The sequence below is a fragment of the Meles meles genome, chromosome 3 (assembly GCF_922984935.1).
Source record: "Meles meles chromosome 3, mMelMel3.1 paternal haplotype, whole genome shotgun sequence".
Taxonomy (NCBI): domain Eukaryota; kingdom Metazoa; phylum Chordata; class Mammalia; order Carnivora; family Mustelidae; genus Meles; species Meles meles.
In genome coordinates this window covers 33,447,761-33,470,398 of record NC_060068.1, presented here as the reverse complement: position 1 = coordinate 33,470,398, position 22,638 = coordinate 33,447,761, and the positions used below count along the sequence as shown (strand labels likewise).

At 42.7% G+C, this 22,638-nt stretch overlaps 1 protein-coding gene across 9 annotated transcripts; it reads left to right on the top strand.

The window, feature by feature from the left end:
- Nucleotides 1-697: 697 nt before the first annotated feature.
- Nucleotides 698-20,936, top strand: LOC123938252 (immunity-related GTPase family M protein 1-like). 9 transcript variants are annotated; one of them, XM_045999463.1, is made up of 5 exons: nt 698-1,015; nt 11,532-11,704; nt 14,084-14,229; nt 17,347-17,576; nt 18,835-20,936. In XM_045999463.1, exons 3-5 carry the CDS (start codon nt 14,127-14,129, stop codon nt 20,044-20,046), a joined length of 1,545 nt encoding a protein of 514 aa, XP_045855419.1. In that variant the 5' UTR covers nt 698-1,015; nt 11,532-11,704; nt 14,084-14,126; the 3' UTR covers nt 20,047-20,936. The 9 variants fall into 9 exon arrangements, with proteins under 9 accessions (XP_045855419.1, XP_045855420.1, XP_045855421.1 ...); XM_045999464.1 differs by lacking the exon at nt 11,532-11,704; XM_045999465.1 differs by lacking the exons at nt 698-1,015; nt 11,532-11,704 and adding an exon at nt 12,901-12,934 and having other exon boundaries at nt 14,082-14,229.
- The last annotated feature ends 1,702 nt before the right edge of the window (nt 20,937-22,638 follow it).

The window sequence follows — 22,638 nt, the reverse complement described above, 5'->3', positions numbered from 1 at the left end:
TGGTGACCAGCCACTGACCTGAAGCAATTTAGGATCCTGCCTGGAATCACTTCATTAGCAAAACAAAGTCAGCTTCCAACAGTCAGGATATCCCGAGGGATTTTTTTTTTTAATTAAAAAGAGTGTTAATTGGGAAGAGATACAAGAGAGCATTTTACACCACTAAAGAGAGGATACATAATATTTTCAAATACAAAAAATATTTTTTTTTCTAAGGGCAAGGTTTTAGGTCTCTGTTGCAACTAACTTCGTGAAAGTAGAAATCCAATAGGCTGTCTAGTCTTGATACTGTAAAATAAAAGTAGAAACTGCCAGTTGTTCCCAGGGATTCTGAAGCTCTGTGCCAGAACCAGGCACAAGGCTAGATAGACTCTTCATTAGATTCACTCCCTGTACAGTTTGGGCTGTCCAAGGTTAACAGGTGAGGCATGAGTGTCATTGTCCTAGGACGCAGTCCTGTGTTCTCTGAACGTGGATTCGGGTTCTGCCTGGCTTGGAACCTGGGGCTGGTTAGGGTGTCCTTTGGGGTCACTGAGAAGCCTGCTGACCGGTATCCCGTGTCTTTCTCTCACTCACAGTGCCAGAACACATCATATCAACGGCCACGGTGCCTTTCAGTTTCTCTTCCCAACAATGGCTGTGTTTCTCGGAAAAGGAGCCCTCAACTTTGATTTCACTTTCTATTTCTGGAAATGCAGGGCTCTGCAATGTGATGGCTGCTTCTTACTATTGGGCAGGTTCCTGTGGGGGTGGAACAGAGGCCACAGATGATTTAAGTCCCGCCAGCTCCTCACACAAAGTGGAGACATTCCAGACGACAATCAGCTGTTTAATTTCTGCAGTGACCACACCAGCACACAGGACCTGTTCCAGTGCAAGGCCAGTCTGAGGAGAGCAGTGTTCCTGCTGTGGGCTGCAGGGAGCAATTCCACCAGGCTCAGCATCTCCTGAGCTGCCCGGGGACACGTTCAGAGCTCAACGCTGACACCAGGAGTCTCTTACCCTCCAGGAGCTGGTAAGCAAGAAATCACAGATTTGTATGTCTCAGCTTGGGAGAGCCTGGATGCTTGATCTTGGGAGCTGTGGACTTGAAAGGCTGAGGGGCAGGATGTCTGGTGGATGGCTGTGAGCCATTTAGAGCATTTAACTATTTGGGACATTTTCAGAGGGAGGTTGGAGGACAAACTTTATTCCTGTGAACTGCAGAAGGATCATGTGAATGTCTGGGGTGTCAGTGGATGGGGCTTTTTCCCAAGAGCTTCCTGATCAGACACCCCCTAATCCCCATCTCATGCCCAACTGCCTTTCTGTGGGGGAGACAATGCATGTATTATCTATTAATGACACAATTCAAATAAATAACTTTTTAAAAGATTTTATTTATTTATTTGACAAACAGAAATCACAAGTAGGCAGAGAGGCAGGCAGAGAGAGAGGAGGAAGCAGGCTCCCTGCTGAGCAGAAAGCCCCATGCGGGGTTTGATCCCAGGACCCTGGGATCATGACCTGAGCTGAAGGCGGAGGCTTTAACCCACGGAGCCACCCAGGTGCCCCTCAAATAAATAAATTTTAAAGGATGATTAGCTTTATTATATAATTCATGAATTAGGCAGCATCTTATGTAGCAAACAGAAAGGGGCTCCATTGAGCTGTAGGAAGGGAAATGTTTTTAAAGGAAGAGAGGAAGAGAAAAAGAAAGAAATCATTGACAGTTCCTTTCCCACTGTGAGGGCATCTGCTTTGCAGCAGGGCAAACTTCACCTGAACTGGAAAACACACGTACAGTAAGAAGAACACATTGATGACTCAGGCTAGGTGACAGCTGCATAAAGACCAGCTCTGGGTGTTCAAATGTCTCTCAAAAGAGTCCTCTGAGGGCAAAAATAATTTTTCCAGGATAATGGGCCTGACAAGTCAGACATTGCTGGTAGACTTCCACAATTTTATAGAAGTCTTCCCTCCAATATGTATCCATAGTTTGCGTCATCTTAAATATATATAATGGGTGAAGAAATAAAAAAACAACAAAGAATGTGTTTGCTAGTGAGTCAGGAGAATCCGGCCACTGTCTTGTGTTCCATAAATCCCTGACTGTTCATTCAACTTACAACCATTGGTTACCCATGTTATATTTCTCTGGTTTGGAAGCAGAGGGTTGCCATGTTACCCTGGCATTAGAATGGCAAAAATCTCACAACGAGGGGACATTTTTGCAGAGAGGCAGAATGGACGTTGGCCACATGTGTCATGTTTTTATAGATTCTTTTGTTGGAGGCCTTTGCATGAGAGTCAGCTGGGGGCAGTTTCCCGGTACTCTGTTTCAGTCCTTTTAGTGTGAGCCTCAGTTTTGATGACTGCAATTTCAGAAGGTAAGAGAGTAATTACAAGCAATAACATTAGACCAGGATGTATCAAATTCCCAGGAATTTCACATAATTTCTAAAATACATATACCCATGGAAATGCAACATAAAACACAGGATCTTTGTTTTCTAGGAAGATCTCTTAAAACATAAGTGTAACATTCTCAACCTACTACCAAAAGTAGATCAAATGTTTAAAATAACCATCAAATCTTTGTCCTTTTAACAGATAGGAATCCAAATTCTAATTTTGCACCAGTTTACTTTTCTACGAGAACATATTCATTGCAATGTTGGTCAGTCCCAACCATGAATAAATTCCTTTCTAAAGGTTCCTTTTTTATAATATTTCTACAGCTTTCTTTTACCTCAAAAAAAGTGTTTCTCTAGTCCATATACATTTTTTTCCATATACATTTTTTTAACCAGAAGCACATAACCTAGTTTTCTTTCTTTCAGAGATGTTTCCTTTTTTAATTTTTAGTATCTTTAATCACACACATTAGAGGTCTGAACACTTAAAAGCTTTAATTTCTAGTGAAAATAAAGTAGTAAGCACTTGTTATCTGTGTGATAGACCAGTCTTCTGTTCTTGAGATGGAAAGTTTATAAATACACTTTTTTTTTCCTAGAAACATATTTTTTTTTAATACTAATGGTCTTCCCATACAATACATCAAAAAGGTGTACCAACAGACTTACATTTATCTTTAGTTTCTCAGTAATAAAGGAGCCACAATTAGAGACATGTATGTTTAGTAATTAATGTTTCATGATTTTAATTTATTTGGATGTGATCTAGAAATACAATGAATTTTTTTTCCCTTTTTATTAATTTTTTCAGCGTAACAGTATTCATTCTTTTTGCACAACACCCAGTGCTCCATGCAAAACGTGCCCTCCCCATCACCCACCACCTGTTCCCCCAACCTCCCACCCCTGACCCTTCAAAACCCTCAGGTTGTTTTTCAGAGTCCATAGTCTCTTATGGTTCGCCTCCCCTCCCCAATGTCCATAGCCCGCTCCCCCTCTCCCAATCCCACCTCCCCCCAGCAACCCCCAGTTTGTTTTGTGAGATTAAGAGTCATTTATGGTTTGTCTCCCTCCCAATCCCATCTTGTTTCATTTATTCTTCTCCTATCCCCCTACCCCCCCATGTTGCTTCTCCATGTCCTCATATCAGGGAGATCATATGATAGTTGTCTTTCTCCGATTGACTTATTTCACTAAGCATGATACGCTCTAGTTCCATCCACGTCGTCGCAAATGGCAAGATTTCATTTCTTTTGATGGCTGCATAGTATTCCATTGTGTATATATACCACATCTTCTTGATCCATTCATCTGTTGATGGACATCTAGGTTCTTTCCATAGTCTGGCTATTGTAGACATTGCTGCTATAAACATTCGGGTACACGTGCCCCTTCGGATCACTATGTTTGTATCTTTAGGGTAAATACCCAGTAGTGCAATTGCTGGGTCATAGGGTAGTTCTATTTTCAACATTTTGAGGAACCTCCATGCTGTTTTCCAGAGTGGTTGGACCAGCTTGCATTCCCACCAACAGTGGAGGAGGGTTCTCCTTTCTCCACATCCTCTCCAGCATCTGTCATTTCCTGACTTGTTAATTTTAGCCATTCTGACTGGTGTGAGGTGATATCTCATTGTGGTTTTGATTTGTATTTCCCTGATGCCGAGTGACGTGGAGCACTTTTTCATGTGTCTGTTGGCCATCTGGATGTCTTCTTTGCAGAAATGTCTGTTCATGTCCTCTGCCCATTTCTTGATTGGATTGTTTGTTCTTTGGGTGTTGAGTTTGCTAAGTTCCTTATAGATTTTGGATACTAGCCCTTTATCTGATATGTCGTTTGCAAATATCTTCTCCCATTCTGTCAGCTGTCTTTTGGTTTTGTTAACTGTTTCCTTTGCTGTGCAAAAGCTTTTGATCTTGAAGAAATCCCAATAGTTCATTTTCGCCCTTGCTTCCCTTGCCTTTGCCGTTGTTCCTAGGAAGATGTTGCTGCAGCTGAGGTCGAAGAGGTTGCTGCCTGCGTTCTCCTCAAGGATTTTGATGGATTCCTTTCTCACATTGAGGTCCTTCATCCATTTGGAGTCTATTTTCGTGTGTGGTGTAAGGAAGTGGTCCAATTTCATTTTTCTGCATGTGGCTGTCCAATTTTCCCAGCACCATTTATTGAAGAGGCTGTCTTTTTTCCATTGGACATTCTTTCCTGCTTTGTCGAAGATTAGTTGACCATAGAGTTGAGGGTCGATTTCTGGGCTCTCTATTCTGTTCCACTGGTCTATGTGTCTGTTTTTGTGCCAGTACCATGCTGTCTTGATGATGACAGCTTTGTAATAGAGCTTGAAGTCCGGAATTGTGATGCCACCAACTTTGGCTTTGTTCTTCAATATTCCTTTGGCTATTCGAGGTCTTTTCTGGTTCCATATAAATTTTAGGATTATTTGTTCCATTTCTTTGAAAAAAATGGATGGTATTTTGATAGGGATTGCATTAAATGTGTAGATTGCTTTAGGTAGCATAGACATTTTCACAATATTTATTCTTCCAATCCAGGAGCATGGAACATTTTTCCATTTTTTGGTGTCTTCCTCAATTTCTTTCATGAGTACTTTATAATTTTCTGTGTATAGATTCTTAGTCTCTTTGGTTAGGTTTATTCCTAGGTATCTTATAGTTTTGGGTACAATTGTGAATGGGATTGACTCCTTAATTTCTCTTTCTTCAGTCTTGTTGTTGGTGTACAGAAATGCAACTGATTTCTGTGCATTGATTTTATATCCTGACACTTTACTGAATTCCTGTACAAGTTCTAGCAGTTTGGGAGTGGAGTCTTTTGGGTTTTCCACATATAGTATCATATCATCTGCGAAGAGTGATAGTTTGACTTCTTCTTTACCAATTTGGATGCCTTTAATTTCTTTTTGTTGTCTGATTGCTGAGGCTAGGACTTCTAATACTATGTTGAATAGCAGTGGTGATAATGGACATCCCTGCCGTGTTCCTGACCTTAACGGAAAAGCTTTCAGTTTTTCTCCATTGAGAATGATATTTGCGGTGGGTTTTTCATAGATGGCTTTGATAATATTGAGGTATGTGCCCTCTATCCCTACACTTTGAAGAGTTTTGATCAGGAAGGGATGCTGTACTTTGTCAAATGCTTTTTCAGCATCTATTGAGAGTATCATATGGTTCTTGTTCTTTCTTTTATTAATGTGTTCTATCACATGGATTGATTTGCGGATGTTGAACCAACCCTGCAGCCCTGGAATAAATCCCACTTGATCGTGGTGAATAATCCTTTTAATGTACTGTTGAATCCTATTGGCTAGTATTTTGGCGAGAATTTTTGCGTCTGTGTTCATCAAGGATATTGGTCTGTAGTTCTCTTTTTTGGTGGGATCCTTGTCTGGTTTTGGGATCAAGGTGATGCTGGCCTCATAGAATGAGTTTGGAAGTTTTCCTTCCATTTCTATTTTTTGGAACAGTTTCAGGAGAATAGGAATGAGTTCTTCTTTAAATGTTTGGTAGAATTCCCCTGGGAAGCCGTCTGGCCCTGGGCTTTTGTTTGTTTGGAGATTTTTGATGACTGTTTCAATCTCCTTACTGGTTATGGGCCTGTTCAGGTTTTCTATTTCTTCCTGGTTCAGTTGTGGTAGTTTATATGTCTCTAGGAATGCATCCATTTCTTCCAGATTGTCCAATTTGTTGGCGTAGAGTTGCTCATAGTATGTTCTTATAATTGTCTGTAGAAATACAATGAATTTGACTTAAATCATTCAGAGAAGACCTAGGAGCTTGAGCCTGAAGATCCTGCAGAGCTTAAAGGACCTGACTCAGGAAGCAGCTTCAGAGGCAGATGTGGTCTGACACCATGTAACCTTCTGAAGGGAGGAATGGTGGTCACAGGCACCAACTTGTAAGTGTACTCTGCATTTGAGTATAAGGGTAGGCAGGTCCTTCTCAACTCTCCAGCAGTGACAGACATACAGAAAACACTTGAATGATGGGAAATTTGATGTTGTTTGTTAAGCAATGCATTCTCTTCCTTTTGTGCGATGTGTAAGCATTGGAATGTTAAGACCCACCAATTCCTCTCCTATTTCTGGAGAAGGCTCTACACAGGTATACAAGAAACATGTGTAACATGTTTGTAGCAGAACTGTGTTGAATAGAAAGAAACAACTGTAAAGAACCCAATCCAAAGTGCCCACTGAGAGAAAATAGATAATATGTTTTATCTTTGCAAAATGGAAAACACATGTGATAGAAACAATTGTAAATGAAAAGTTTTCTAAGACACCCACCAAGGACTAATTTTCTGAGGAACCACACATAGTGGTAAAAATGGAAGGAAGTAAAAAATGATAAACTTAAAATTTACGGTGCTGTATGTCTGAGAAGAGATATGGAGAGACAGGATATGGATTAATTGTGTAGGAATATTCACTTATATAAGAAACATTCCTGTTCTTAATTTTGGAAGTTGAGTTCACAGGTATTTATATTTAGATCTTTTTATGTTGCATGATTATATTTTTTTGGAAAAAGTTATTTACTTATTTTAGACTGAGAAAGAGTGCCTGCAATCAGGGGAGGGGCAAGGAAGAGGGAAAGTATCTTTAAGCAGACTCCCTGCTGAGCAGGGAGCCCAATGTTGGGTTCCATCTCAGGACCCTGAGATCTTGACCTAAGCGGAAGCCAATAGTCAGACACCTGATGGAGCCACCCTGGCATTCCTTTATATCTTGCTGTATTCTGTGTGTATGTATGTATGAGATATCATATTTCTGTTCCCGAGTTTTCACGTCCAAGAGACCACCAAGGAGCCAAGCACTGATGCAATCACACAAGGGTTTATTTGACAAGCTTAAGCTTGGGCCCAAGTACACCCGATACAGCAGAGTAGGGACTTGGACCCCGAACCGGATTACAGTCAGAGTTTTTAAAGGCAGAGTGGGGGTGGACTTGGCAGTAGATAATTGGGCCACGACTGCTGGCTCAGCAGTAAGTGAGGACAAAGGGGATGTTCAGAAAGGCTATCAGGATAAAAAAGACTGTCAGGATATCGGGGGCCTGGTTATTATCAAATCAAGGCCATTTCTCCCTCTGATGAGGCACTAACATGACGACAATTGGGAGTTTCCTGGTGGAATGTCACATTCCTGCTATCGAGTGTTCTTGTTAGTGAGATTTAGTTTTAACTTTGTTTCCATTTTCTTCCGCCTCAGCCTCAGCCTCCTTCAGTTTTTATGCTGGGGAGGGTGATGTTAGGGCTTGAGGAGCTGAGTTATGTGTGCCTCTGGAAATTGGGCTATTGATAAGGTAACTTCTTTGTTGTAAATCTCAAGGACATTTGTAAACCTAGGGAGACTCCTGCCTTTCAGGATTGTGATCTCTGCAAGTTAACTCTTTGTTTTTCTTTTAGGGCAGTCAGGGATGCTTGGGGAATGTCACACATAAGGCCGAGGGGAGGGGAGCGGGTGGAGAGGGGGTGCAAAGTGCCAGCTTTTGCTTTGCCAAGATGGCTGTACTTATGCTAAAGCTAAACCTGAGGTGGTATGGCCTTAATTTTCTTGGCCTCCACATTTCCCCCTGAACAATTCTGACCCTTAAATCTTTAAGGTTGTTGAAGGTGGAAGGTCTCATCTTCTGTAACTTCTTCCTGCTGAGTAAGGGCGTAGAGTTGTCCCTACCTACTCGGGTCAGCAGTTGGGGAACGTATTGGGGAGTTATGAAAGACTGAGGTAGCTGAGTCCAGGGGTTTAAATTAATCATTAAAGGAGAGAGGGACTGTTTAAAGCGTTAACCTGAGTAGGTCAGAGCCCAAGAGATATTTTGTAATAATCTGGAACATCAAGATGGCTGCACTTATGTCAGGGCTAGACTCAAGGTGGGCACAGCCTTGTTTTTCTTGGCCTCCACAATATACATCCTACTGTAGCTAACTGCTGAACACATAGTACACTTGGTCCTTTGCCCTTTGTCCTTAACACTTTGTCCTTAACAAAGGACAATGTCAAAACTAAAGAACAATGTCAACAGCCATCATCTTTTTCATTAGACTGTATTTTAGAGCAGTTTGGGGTAAATAGCAAAATTGATCCAAAGGTTCAGAGGGTTCCCATGTACCCCCTGCCCTCACACAAGTAAGCCTCCCCACTGTCAACACCTCACACCATCCTACAGTTCATGAACCCAAACTGACCCATCTTTCTCCCTCCACGTCCATAGTCCATAGTTTACATTGGGTTCCCTCTTGAGGTGGTGTATTCTATGGGATTTGACAAAAGTATAATTTGTCTGCCATTAACCCACCATTACCACATCACATAGAGTGGTTTCACTGCTCTAAACAGCCTCTGTGCTCCACCGGCTTGTCCCTCCCTCCCCTAAACCCTTGGGAACCACTGATCTTTTTACTGAATCTGTAGTTTTGCCTTTTCCAGAATGTTACACAGTTGGAAATGTGCAGTACGTAGCCTTTCCTGATGGGTTTCTCCCACTTGGTAATGTGCATCTCCTTACCTTTTCACATCAACTATCATTTAAGGAGTTTTCTGAATGCTGAGTGTGGATGGAAGTGCTCTAGGTCGTCAGTCCCTGGTGACATTCCTGACATAGTCCCCAGGGGTGAAGAGTTCCTACGATTTTCCATGGAGGCAACCAGGTGACCATCCAAGGAATGCGAATGGAATTGGTATTGGGCTTTTTACTGGCAACATGGCATGCTGGAAGGAGATAGATCTTCAGAGTTCTAAGATGAAATGATGTTGTATCCAGAATCCTACACTCAGTTAAGCTATTTATTGAAAGTGAGCTCTAAATAAAGGCACTAATTGGAAATCCAAAGACTCAGAAAGTTTACTTCCTAGAGAACATTTTCTGTTCTCTTTAGCCAGGATCTCATTGTTTTAGGGTTTTTTGTTTGTTTTGCTTTTTAGATTCCACAAATAGTGAGATCATATGGTATCATATGGTATTTGTCAGTCTCTGAAATATTTCATTTAGCTAAAGCCTGCAAGATACCCCTATGTTGTTGCAAGTAGAAAGATTTTATTTTTTCATAACTGAATATATTACATTATATATATATGTATATATATCACTATTAAATATATATGTTTATGCACACACAAACATACCACGCTTAAACCACAAGTTATATATAGATAGATATATTATAGATAGATATAGAGATAGATATATTAAACCACAAGTTACATATAGATAGATAGATATAGATCAGATATCTGGGATATCTCCTCCCCTATGGGAACCACCAGTTTGTGTTCTGTGTTTCAGGGTCTTTCCCTCTCTCTCTCTTTTTCTATTTTTTTTCTTTGTTTCTTTTGTTTCTTAAATTCCAGGTATTGTTGCTGCCCAAGGGCACACGGGAGAGGGATGAAGCACAAACAAGCCAGCTGTAAGAGAAAGGGAGCAGGGGACAACAGTAGAAAAGACCATTGACCCGAACAAATTTTCAGCTCCGTTTTTATTAGATATAGACAGTAATTAACAGAAGAGCGGAAGAAGGCTGAACATTGTCATATGTCTTGTAGAGAAACAAGAAGGAAGGCAAAATATGTTCAGTCAAGCAGTATAAAGTTTACAGTTGAGCAAGCACATTCAAAGGGCTTACCTAATTAGCCACAGGTGCTCTCAGTGGGGGGAAAGGGGAGATAAGGGGAAAATGAAGCAGGAGGCGTTCCTAGGCTTCAAGGCCGTATATCGTCCTCTCCCCCAAAGGCCTGTTGCCAGTATGTGTTTTTCTTGAGGCTATAATAAACATGCTTGGTAACTAGTAGAATTTCCCATGGGTTATATTTTAAGTAATACATTGTTCTGAAGGACAGTTACAACGTATAAGTCAAGTCTTATGGTATATATCTTACTTCAATTAGCATTTTATTCTCTAGGTCTATTCATGTTGTTGTTGGAAAGCAAGATCTTAGTCTTTTTTTAAATTTAAATTTAATATAATTTATATTTGTCAGAGAGAGAGAGAGCACAAGTGAGGGGGGCAGGTGGGAGAGGGAGAAGCAGGCTCCGGGCTGATCAAGGAGCCCGGTGCAGGACTCGATCCCAGGGCCCTGGGATAATGACCTCAGCTGAAGGCAGATGCTTAACCAACTGAGCCACCCAGGTGTCCCCAGCAACATCTTATTCGTTTTTAATGGCTGAGTAGTATTTACTTTATATATACAGATTTTATGTTTTACATATACATATACACTGTATGTTTTGTATATACAGATATATAATCACATCTTCTGTATTCATTCCCTTATGGATGGAATTTTATTTTATTTTTTGATACTGTTGTAATTTTTTTTTTTAAGATTTTATTTATTTGCCAGAGAGAGAGTGAGTACAAGCAGGGGGAATGGCAGGCAGTGGGAGAAGCAGACTCCCTGCTGAGCAAGAAGCCCAGTGCAGGACTCGATCCCAGCACCCTGTGATCATGGTCTGAGCTGCAGGCAAACGCTTAACCGACTCAACCACTCAGGCATCCCTCATTCTGTGTAATTCTAATTGTTTTCTTAATTGGTCTTTCAGCTAGTTGATTTTCAGTGTACAGAAAAGCAACAGATTTTTGTATACTCATTTTGTATCTTGAAATGTTGTTAACTTTGCTCATTACTTTGAACACGTTTTTGGGGAAATCTTTGGGTTTACCTCTTCCTTTGTGGTGTGGATGACTTTTATATCTTTTTTTTCCTGATAGTTATGACCAGAACTTCCAGGACTATTTTGCATAGAATGGTGTGGCAAGGCATCCTTGTCTTTTTCCTGATCTTAGAGGAAAGATTTCTTCCTTTCACTTTTGAGTATGATGTTAGCTGGGGGCCTGCCTATATGGCTTTTATTATGCACAATTTGCTGAACATTTATTTATGAAAAGACATTTAATTTTGTCTTTTCTTTTTTTTCCTTGAACTGAGTTGACCATCTAATTTTTATCCTTTATTCCATTTATGTGGTATATTATATACATTGATTTGCTCATGTGAAATTAAGCTTCCATCCCCTGGGACACAAATAAAATAAATCCCACCGACCCTGATGTATGACTCTTTTCATATGATGTTGAATTTTGTTTGCTAGTATTTTGTTGAACAAATTTGCATCTATTCTTATTAAGGATACTGGTTTGGGGAGAGGAAGCATGCAGTGAGCAGGAGGACCGTAGGCTCCCCTCGTCCCATGAACCCAATGAGATAACCATCAAGTCATCCTGAATATCCCAGGAATTGACCTGACGACGGACAGACAAACTCCACAACTAAAGGGAGAGAAGAGGCCAGGTTGCAGAAGGTAGGAAGTGTGGAGTCATGGTTTAGGGGAGAAAGGGATGTTGGGTGCTGCATACCGGGGGCGGGGGGTGGCATGGATGTGGAGAACATGTGTGAGAGAGTGAGAGAGAGAGAAGTAGAGGAGCACATGGGGGAACACAGCAGGAGAATATTCTCCCACAGCCACTGACTTGGAAAACAAGAGGGGCTATATATTATGAGTTCTTGCAACCAGCTTGGCTTAAAGCCTGCAGTTTTAAGCAGCACAGCAGGCTTGGCTTTAACACAGCAGGTGTGGCTGTGCTGCTTCTGGAAAGAAGGCAGGCAAACAACCCAGGTCAGACAGCTTGGAAACAGGGATCCGAAGAATGCTTGGGGCACACAAGGGAGAGATTGTTTACTTTCCTTGGAGCGTGACCTTGAAGTGTTCACACAGATGCCTCTCCTGAAACAATTCACAGCCCCCCTTCTTTGCACCATTTCCCTCCCACCCACCTCAGCTCCAACTGCTGGAAGCACCACAAGGCAGATATTGGCAGCCTAACTTGTTTACACCAAGCCCTACCCCGCTGCACTCTGGTGAGACTGACCTTCTCCATCCCTCATAGCTAGGCTCGGTCCCAGTACGGAGGCCCTACCCCATGAAGACAAGCACACACCTCCACCCCAACACTATGTGACCAGACCAAAGTGTTTTTTAAAAAATTTCATTTTATTTTGAAAGAGAGACAGTGTGTGCACATGTAAGTGGTGGGGAGAGAAGAAATCTCAAGCAGGCTCAACGTTTAGTGCAGAGTCCATCCAGGGCTCAATCTCATGACCCTAAGATCATGATCTGAGCTGAAATCAAGAGTTGGACACTTAACCAAGTGAGTCACTCAAGTGTCCCCAGACCAAAGAGTTTTGAGTGCAAAGGAGAGACCAAAACTGACAAAAGCAAGAAAGGACAGAAAATCACCAGAACTAACGACAAACAGTTATAAAATGGTACTAAATACATATGTATCAATAATTCCTTTGAATGTTAATGGACTAAACACTCCAATCAAAAGACATTGGGTATCAGAATGGATTAAAAAATATTTTTGATGCCTATAAGAGTCTCATTTTATTCTACTATTTAAAAAAAGATTTTCTTTCTTTCTTTCTTTCTTTCTTTCTTTCCTTCTTTCTTTCAGAGAGAAAGGGAGCACAAGTGAGAGAGCACAAGCAGGGGGAGCAGCAGCGAGAGAGGGAAGCAGAGTCCTCACTGAGCTGAGAGCCCGATGTGGGGCTCAATCTCAGGACCCTGAGATCATGACCTGAGCCAAAGGCAGCTGGTTAACTGACTGAGCCACTTAGGCACTCCAAGAGACTCATTTTAGACGTAAAGGCACTTGCTGATCAAAAGTGAAGGAATGGATGGGGAAATCCAAATCAAAACTATAATGAGGTATTACCATCTGTCAGAATGACTAAAATCTTTTTGTGTCTTTTTTAATTTACACAAAAAGATGGAAAAACATTCCATGCTCATGGATTGGAAGAGTAAGCATTGTTAAAATGTTTATCCTGCCCAGAGCAAGCTACACTTTCAATGCCATCCCTACACCATATAAAAATGCCATCTTTTTTCAAATCCTAAAATTTGTATGGAACCAGAAAAGACCCCGAATCACTAAGGGAATGTTAAAAGCTGGGCACATCATGTTGCCTGACTTCAAGCCATATTACAAAGCTGTGATCAAGACAGTTTGGTATTGGCATAGAAACAGACACATAGATCAATGGCACAGAATAGAGAACCCAGAAATGGACCCTCAACTCTATGGTCAACTAATCTTTGATAAATCAGGAAAAAAATACCCAATGGAAAAAAGACAGTCTCTTCAATAAGTGGTGCTGGGAACATTGAACAGCTTCATGTAGAAGAATAAAACTTGACCATTCTCTTATACCATACACAAAGATAAACTCAAAATGGATGAAAGACCTCAATGTGAGACAGGAATCCATCAGAATCCTAGAGAAGAACATAAGCAGTGACCTCGTGGGGCTGGTCACAGAGTACTCCTACCCTTCCCTGGGTGTCTCTGCTGAAGGTGCTCAAATAATCCTGACATGCCTCAGGTTAATGCTGTAGGAGTCTCACACTCCAGAATAGAGAAAGTGAAACTGGTTCTCCCCCTTTTTGAGAACTGGTGTGATTTCCAGGAATAGAAACTGAAAGCAGCCATCCCTGATTTCCCTGCACTTGGGCTGAGGTTCTGCCAGGACCATTAACCAGAAATTACACAGCTCTGAGCAGGTTAGGCACCGGAACAGAAAACCCTGCACTTTCACTTTCATAACTCCTTTTCTTTCCTCTCCAGGCTCTTCCTAGGACACCCCAATCCAACACAATTCTCTTCTTCCCTTACAGAGCATCCTGAGCATTGAACAAGTTTTGGGTGGTCTCAGAGGGAATGGTCTCTGCTTCAGGGCTGGACTCTTCCCTAGCGAGGGGTAACTTCCAGGAAGACCACCGATACCTTCTTGATAGTAGTCACACAATGCTTCCTGGAGCAGGTAAGTGAGAGGGCTCCTACAACCCAACTTGGCTAATAACCCTCCTACTGTGACGTGAAAGATAGAGTCTGACACCCGAGCAGAAGAGCTTAGGGACTGGATTACCCATTTCAGTGAGTAGTCACCATTGGGACCCTCTCTGATATTCTTCAGGGACAAAACAGCCCCCAGTCTCTTTGGCTGCTGCAAACCTATCCAGCCCTCCAGTGTGGAGGTAACGGGGTTATCGCCTCCATGTTCACAGCACTGGGGTTGGAAAAGGACAGGAAGATTTCTCATTCATATTCTCTTAGGGTCTAAGGAGTATGTAAGACAATGACAATTTCAGGGGTTAGCCTGGAGTTGGGCGAGTCTATCTGGAACACTGCCTTGACCTCCTGTGGATTAGGGAGTGGGGATGGGGTTTCAGGGACAAAGGGTCTAACAGACCTTAGACAATGTATAACAGTGTACATGTGTATCTGCATTGGAGACACTATCCCCATTGGTGGACACCAACTCCATCCTTCACCTCAGTGAGGTGGACTCTTGAAATACTCTTTCCCAGACCAGGTCCTTTTGTTCTTCATGCCCACTGATGATGCAGATGTTTATTATACTTTCCTAGAATAAATCAGTATGTTGATTTTTTCCCCTCACCCCTTCCCTATGATGATAAAATGGGGGAAATATGGGCTTGTCCCATGTTGGGTTCAAACTACAAAAGTCCTTGGTGCCTGAGATTTCCAGTTTGGTGGTCATTGGGCATGGTATGAACTATATAGGACCCTGCATTGGAAGTCCACTAATGAGTGTTTTCCTTCCTGGTTCTTAGGTCATGAAATCTATCTGGTGCATTATAACAAGAGTTCAAAATAAAATGTACCCAGTGCAGTAGAATCCGGTAGGTTAAAGTAAAGGGTAGAGAGACTGTTGGTAAACTCCTTCTTCAGGTATATGCATATGTGTGCATGCTTGTGTGTTGAGTGTGTACTTAGTTCTCACGTGAAATGCATCTCTCCCTGCTGATCTCATTCAGAAGGCGGAGAGATCTGCTCACGGGGTCTGGTTCTTTTGCAAGCGCAGCTCCCCCCTCTAGTTGAATCTGCTACCTGGGCTCCTTCCATAAAGGCCTATGTCTCTTTACTCAGAGACCCTCAAACTCTCTTTAGAGAGGGGAATCAGAGGTTTAGCATGAGTAGGATCTACAAGAAGGAAGCGGGGAGAGGCACTTGTACCTGCACTTGTCTATGATGGCTTCTAGGGGTCAGTAATCTGAGCCTCAGTGTCCTGCAGACACATATGCACTGACCACTCCTGGAATAATTTACAGCTTGTCATGGAGTTACCCTTGTCCCATCCTGCATTGGTAGTGACACATGGGCACAGTACTGCCTAAAAGGATCCTGAGATGGTCCCATGTGCAGGGTTGTCTAGCAGCAGGTGCAGGGCAGAGACCAGATGAGCAGGTAGTGGGGAATAGGAGAGCTGTGGCTGGTGCTTCGTAAATTCAATCACCCCCCTTCAGTAGGGTCCAGGACAGGGGCTCAGCTGAGAAGACATGTGAAAAGTCCATGGTCAGACATAGTCATAGAAATGGTCTGGAAAAATGTAGGTTTGTGCTCACCTCCCACATCCACCTTGTGGTGGGGGGATGGTCATACTCTGTCCCAGCCCTTACTTGCTTTCCGAAGGGCTGTGGCAGAACTGGCTTCAACATTTCAGATGACAGATTTAGGAAGCAAAGTTAAATTATCTACCAACCAATAAGTAGAGGATATACAATGGTATATTGTGTTTCATTCATCTAACAGAAGTATGTCCCATACCTGCTGGGGACTAAGGGTACTAGAATCTAGGGAATTACTTACTGTAAGTGCAAAGACTTGCATGTGTATTTTTATGATACTAATCATCTAACATGGGATGAAAGATTGCTTTCTGGGACTTCAAACTTTTTCGACTGATCTAACAGTTGGGACGTCAAGGTGAGGTGGGTACATGTGGAAGTTGTGATGGGATTTAGAGAAACCAGGGAAAGAATTCAAGGGCTGTAGCCCAGGTCTTATGTTCTGGCTGGCTTGGGCACCACAGGAACACTGATAATGACATCCAGTCTTTTCCATCCCATACTAGGGCAAATTTACAGGCACGCAGAATACATAGCATGCTGAGGGGCAGCAGAAAGCCCTTCACGCAACCAAGTCAGTGAGCCTGGAACTCACCCAAGAGATTGTCTCCCTGGAGCCACGAAGGCAGTTTAAGCCTCCAGGGACTTCTCTGTACCCCATAAACAAGAATCGAGGTTATTCTGGATAATAGTCAAGAGAGGTCTTAAAGAAGGCTTTGGGTACAAGGGCAAGGGCTACTCTTCTTATTATTCCAGAATGTTCTTTCAGCCTGAGCCAGCCCAGAGCTCCATCTTTTTGACTTCTAGCCAGCTTTAGCCATGCGTGCCTGCCCACCACCATTTCATTCACCCCTCACCGAGCTCAGGGCACCTCCACTCCCTGCAGGAAGAGGCACCATTTTTGCTGACCTATTGCAACTCTCCTGATGGAGAACCCTGAAAACTTTGTAGGCACAGGCCTCAGGAGATTCTAATCCCCAAGCAGATGGGATCATGATCACATCATAATCCATCAGCTTCCCTCCCTCTGAACTCCCAGTATCTCCTGATCATTTCACTGGGCATCTCTAACTCCCAGTGGGGGTTAGGTTCCCTGCAACATTTTCTGAGAAGTGGGGACACATTTTGGGATTTCTCTTCGCACTTGGAAATCAGTCAGTTTAATAGGGAGTGAGGATGGGAGTTGAGAGAGAACTGTGATTTCCATTCTCTCCCCCAAATTAGTAAGGGTGCATCCAGGTAAAGTAGATGGTAATTGACAGCAATAATTGGACCCACATCCCCGGGAGAAGCATCTCAGAATCCAGCCTCCCCTAGCCCCTGGGGCTGGAGATTCAGCATTTACTAGGATTATCCTCCTCTCCTGTACAGACAGAAACAGAAATTCACACTGTGAATTTATATCTTGGATCCTGGGTCATTGCTATGCAATTTGAGGCTTGTTTCTCATCTGTGAGACACTGTTTCTTGATCTGTGACCAGGAATAATACTATCGCTGGTTTAATAGAGCTCAGAGAAGATCAATCAAGAAAAGGCATGCAGAACATCCTGCCCACACAGACTCACAGATCAAAATCTTCATACACTGCAATAAGAGGTGGAGGGAATAAGAAGAACCAGAGAAAAGCCTTCCTCAGAGGTCATAATACGAAAGAGAATTCACCAAGCAGTTGCTGGCAGGCCTTCCCAGGCCTTCACTTGGATCTTGGCATGAAGCCCTCCCTGAAGTCCTCTGAGGTGGGTACATTCCCTGCTGCACAAGACAGAACATTGGGGCTCAGTTTTCAATGTTAAAACATTCACATTACTACAGGCCAAGCCTGTCTGAAAACTCAGCCAGAGCTCTTGGCAATTTCCTCATTGGAAGAAAGCACTCAGAGAACTCTGGGGGGCAATCATGCAAGGAGGACACACCGTTGGAGAGGAAAGCCAGTGTGATGGGTAACAAGCTGCACCATAGCTCCTACAGCTCAACATGAAATTTGTCCTACAGACAGGACTGCAGTCCTTTTCAGCAGAAACTCGAGTGTTTGGATGTGAGGTCTCATATCCAGGAGCACCAGGAGAGCCCTGATGTACAATGATGTACAATGAGGTTATACAAGAAAACTCCTCAGCAAAGAGCCAGTCTTGAATTAGAAAGTGTTTTAAAATTTGCATTTGTGCACACAGAGATAGTAGATGTCTTAAGGGAAATTACCACAGCAAGCAGCCATAACTTGTGGGATTGTGAAAGCCCACCAGCCAGCACTGTGCATGTAGCCCCCAGGAGGAGAGTCCAGTGGGTAATTCCAACCAGTTCTCTTTCCCAATTCTGCCATATGAAATGCTTGTAATCTTTCTTTTTTTTTTTTAAGATTTTATTTATTTGACAGACAGAGATCACAATTAGGCAGAGAGACAGGCAGAGAGAGAGAGGAGGAAGCAGGTTCCCCTCTGAGCAGAGAGCCCGATGTGGGGCTTGATCCCAGGACCCTGGGATCATGACCTGAGCCGAAGGCAGAGGCTTTAACCCACTGAGTCACCCAGGCGCCCCAAATGCTTGCAATCTTACTGCAGGGTTCAGCTTACAAGAGAAAGCTCATTGGAAAGCTTAAATACTTATAGAAATGATCACAGCAAATATAAATAATCAACTACAAACATTAAGTACTGACTTAAAATTCAGTAGGATATTATTTGGAAAGCTTGTGTAACTTAAATGTTGCAGTGGATGAGGGACAGGGATTTTTTAGGTATGCAGTCAGTGGTGAAAGATAAGGAAAATGGGGGAAAACGCACATTTCACTGCTGTTAAAATAATTAAATTGTTCTTGACTTTGAAGACATATGTATTGAGGATTTGTCGGTCCTCGGGATTGAATAGTATGGAGAGTTGGCACAAGGCATTGGGTGTGGATCTGATGCCCTCGGTTTGGGTTACCAAATCTGATGATTCCTCTGCCACCCTATGTGCCGGGCTCTCTTAACTCCCCTGCTTTTCCTATTTCTGCAGGTCACTCCACTGCTCAGTGATGTGACAGAGCCCACCCACTCTCTTCACACCCCATTACTTGCATCCTCCACCTCTGATATGCCGTACAATATGGGCTGGAGTGCCCTACCCAAGGAGATTGCCATAAACATGGAAAAGGCCTTGGGAGGAGGGAAGTTGCTGGAGGTAGTCTCTGTGGTCAAGGAGACCCTGAAGACAGCATCCAGTGCCCCAGTGAACATTGCAGTGACTGGGGACTCCGGCAATGGCATGTCCTCCTTCATCAACGCACTGCGGGGAATTGGGCAAGAGGAGGAGGACTCAGCTCCCACTGGGGTGGTGAGGACCACCCAGACTCCCACTCGCTACTTTTCCTCCCACTTTCCCAACGTGGTGCTGTGGGACCTACCCGGAATAGGGGCAGATACCCAAAGCCTGGGGAACTACCTGCAGGAGATGCAGGTTAGTCTGTATGACCTCGTCATCATCATTGCATCAGAACAGTTCAGCATGAATCTCGTGAAGCTTGCCAAAATCATCCAGGGCCTGGAAAAGAAGTTCTATATCGTCTGGACCAAGCTGGACAGGGACATCAACACAAGTGCCCACTTGAAGGAACGACTCCTGAAGAATATTCAGGAGAATATCCAGGAAAATCTGCAAAAAGAGGGAGTGTGTAAACCCAACATATTCCTGGTCTCTAGCTTTGACCCCTTCTTGCATGACTTCCCCAAGCTTAGGAGCACCTTGCACAGGGACATTTCTGACACCAGGTACCATGGTCCCCTAGAGAATCTGTCCCACACTTATAAGAAGGCCATTAATGACAAAGTGATCACTTGCAGGAAGAAAATAGCCTCAAAGTCTTTTGACACCCTTGGTATCTGGAATGCAGATGATCTGGAGGAAAGTCTGATGGCCTATCGCTTGCTCTTTGGTATAGACGATGAATCTCTCCAGCAGATGGCTCAGAGTATGGGGAAACCCATAGAGGAGTACAGGGCCATTATGAAGTCTCGAGATCTAAACACTGTCCGCAGAGGGGACTGGCTATTTTCTTGCATGAATTGTGATGTAATCTCTTGCTTATGTTTCATTCTGAGATGTATCCCACTGTTAGGTGGCTTTGTTTTCAACTCCCTTAGAAAGTGGAAACACAGACGCCTCCTTGAAATAGTTGCCAAGGATACAAAGGACATCCTGAAGAAAATCCTGACAGACTCCATCATCTGAAGAAGTGATGTCTCAGCAGCCTCCTTCTGAAGGGAAGTCAGGACATCTGAGGTCCTGTCCTCACACGGTCTCCTTTCTGAATTCTTAATCAAACTCAATTACTTTCATTTTCATTGATTGTAAGTTCCTTGAGGTATATGAGATGACTTGCTCATTTTGAACTCCTGTCAGGAAATCCCCAAATATGTTGTACTTTTGTCATTTATTAAGTGAGCCTGCATCCAAAGGTGGAAGAAAATATCCACTCAATGTGACATACAGTCTCATTCTGACATCCATTTCTCACATAACTTTAACATCATTTCTCTGATGTCTATGTTCTTTCACTTCTCATCTCACACTCTGTGGACTCACACAACCTTGACCTCCCTGTAGTCAGTGGTAGACACTTTAACATGACCTCTAACATTTCCTCCTGTTTTCATGACTGTGTTTAAACCCTTTCCCTGGAGTGACTAATAGAATATGGCAGCAACAAATGAGTGTCCCCAAATCCCAGAACTTTGTTATTAAAAGTTATCTCTGTCTTATAAATATTCTGTTCACTGGCTCTGTCTTGCTCCTGCTCCAGCTCTGTCTTCCCCTCTCTCTCCATCTCCCTCTCTTCTTTCCTCTCTCAGCCTAGTTACCATAAAAATTTTGGAGAGGTCCTGAGGAATCAGAGGCCATGTGGAGGATAGCAGAGGCAGCCTACATTAACTGCTGGTCATGTAAATGTGTCGTCTTGAGAGTAAATCCTCCAACCCAAGCAAGACTTCAGGAGATGCAGCCCAGCTGATAGCTTGACTGCCATCTCAGGAGAGACCCATATCCAAAAAAACACAATTAAAACTGATCCTGAATTTCTGGCCCTCAGAAACTATAAGCAAATAAACACTCATTTTAAGCCACTAAGTTTCAGGATAATTTGATCCACAACAACAGATACCAGATAATACCATCAAGAAGCTCCTTACAAAATGGCCAGTTGTGAGTGACCTCCTCTCTCTGTGAGAGTCATTCCTGCCTGTACCCAGCATGAAGGAGCTGCACCCTCTCCAATCACAGCTCTTTCCTCCTTGGCCCCTGGACATGTCCTTCCTTGCTACCTACTGAAGGACCAGCCTCTACCAACATTTTCAGGTCATTTCATCTAGCCTCGGGCCACACAGAGTTAATCCAGTTTGGGGATCTATATTTAACAAGAAAAAAGCAGAAAAAAGAAAAGAGATAGATAGCTAGATACAGCCATGCTCAGTAGTTGGAGGGAGAGTATCAATGACAGTAGAATGTGAGCACTTCCCTGAAGAAGAACAGGCGAGGGTTCTCCCTGAAGGTGTTCTCTGAAACACCTCTAATTCCTGCTCTCACTTGGACCACTTTCTCTCCCAGCCTGGAGCAGAGGCCTTGCTCACAGCTGTCCATTAACTTAGTGGCATTGGTGCTTCTGGATTCCCTGTCCCTGTTGATTGACATCGCATCCATTCTCAAAGTGAGAGAAAAGTTCTCTGTGCGGTAAGCTCTCTAGTCTTTGCATTTCAAATTAATGCCATTGTTTTGTGATCACTTTCAATAGTTTAACTGAGTAGAGAATTCTGGACACAACATCATATTCTCTTAGAACTATGAAGATCTATGTCCTTCTAGCATGCCATGTTGCCAGTAAAAAGCCCAATGCCAATTCCTTGCACATTCCTTGGATGACCACCTCGTTGTCTCCAAGGAAAATTGTAGGAACTCTTCATCCCTGGTTTCAGAAATGTCAGCGGGAACTAGTAACCTAGAGCACTTCCATCAACACTCAGCATTCAGAAGGTTACATAAATTCATCTGTAATGTCAACATTATACCAAAAGATTCATTACTCTCCATATATCTGTGGTTCAGTCCTTTCCACACCATGTAGGTAAACTTAATTATCTGTTCTCTGTCAATGCCTATCTTCTCTTTTTCCACAATTATGAAGACTGCTGCTAGGAGCACATGTCCATGCCTTCTGCACATATTTGCAGAGTGACCCTTAAGTATAGTGTTACGAGTGGAAATGCTGAATCCTGAGGCACATGCATCTGATATTTTATGATTTAGCCATACTGTTTTTTTTTTTTTCAAAAAGATTGTATTGATTTACAGTCCCAGCAGCCATGTTTCAGAGAGTCTATCAATGTACATTCTCACCAATACCTGAATTTGTCCAACTTTTCAAATTTTGCAGTCAAACTAATTAATGATGTCACATCATAGTGCACAGAGATGAATTTCTCTCACTACTTAGCTTGTGGTAGTTTCTCTATTTTTCTCTATACATGTTTCTTTTTCTATGAATATTCTGTACATGTCATTTGCCCACCTCCATGCTGGATTGTTTCAGGTTTTCTTAGTGACTTCTGGAATTTTTAAAATACTTTCCCTCCATTGATCATTAGTTGACTACATTTATACAAAAATCTCCAGATTTGTGGAGATTTCTAAACTTTCTTTTTGCATTTGTTTTCATGAAGAGAAGCTTTTCACTTTAATGTAGTCAAAGGTATCACATTGGTCAGTCTGTGTTATACAGCTGCCATCTTGGTATCTTTATACCAGTATCATCTCATTTAAGAAAACTTTCTC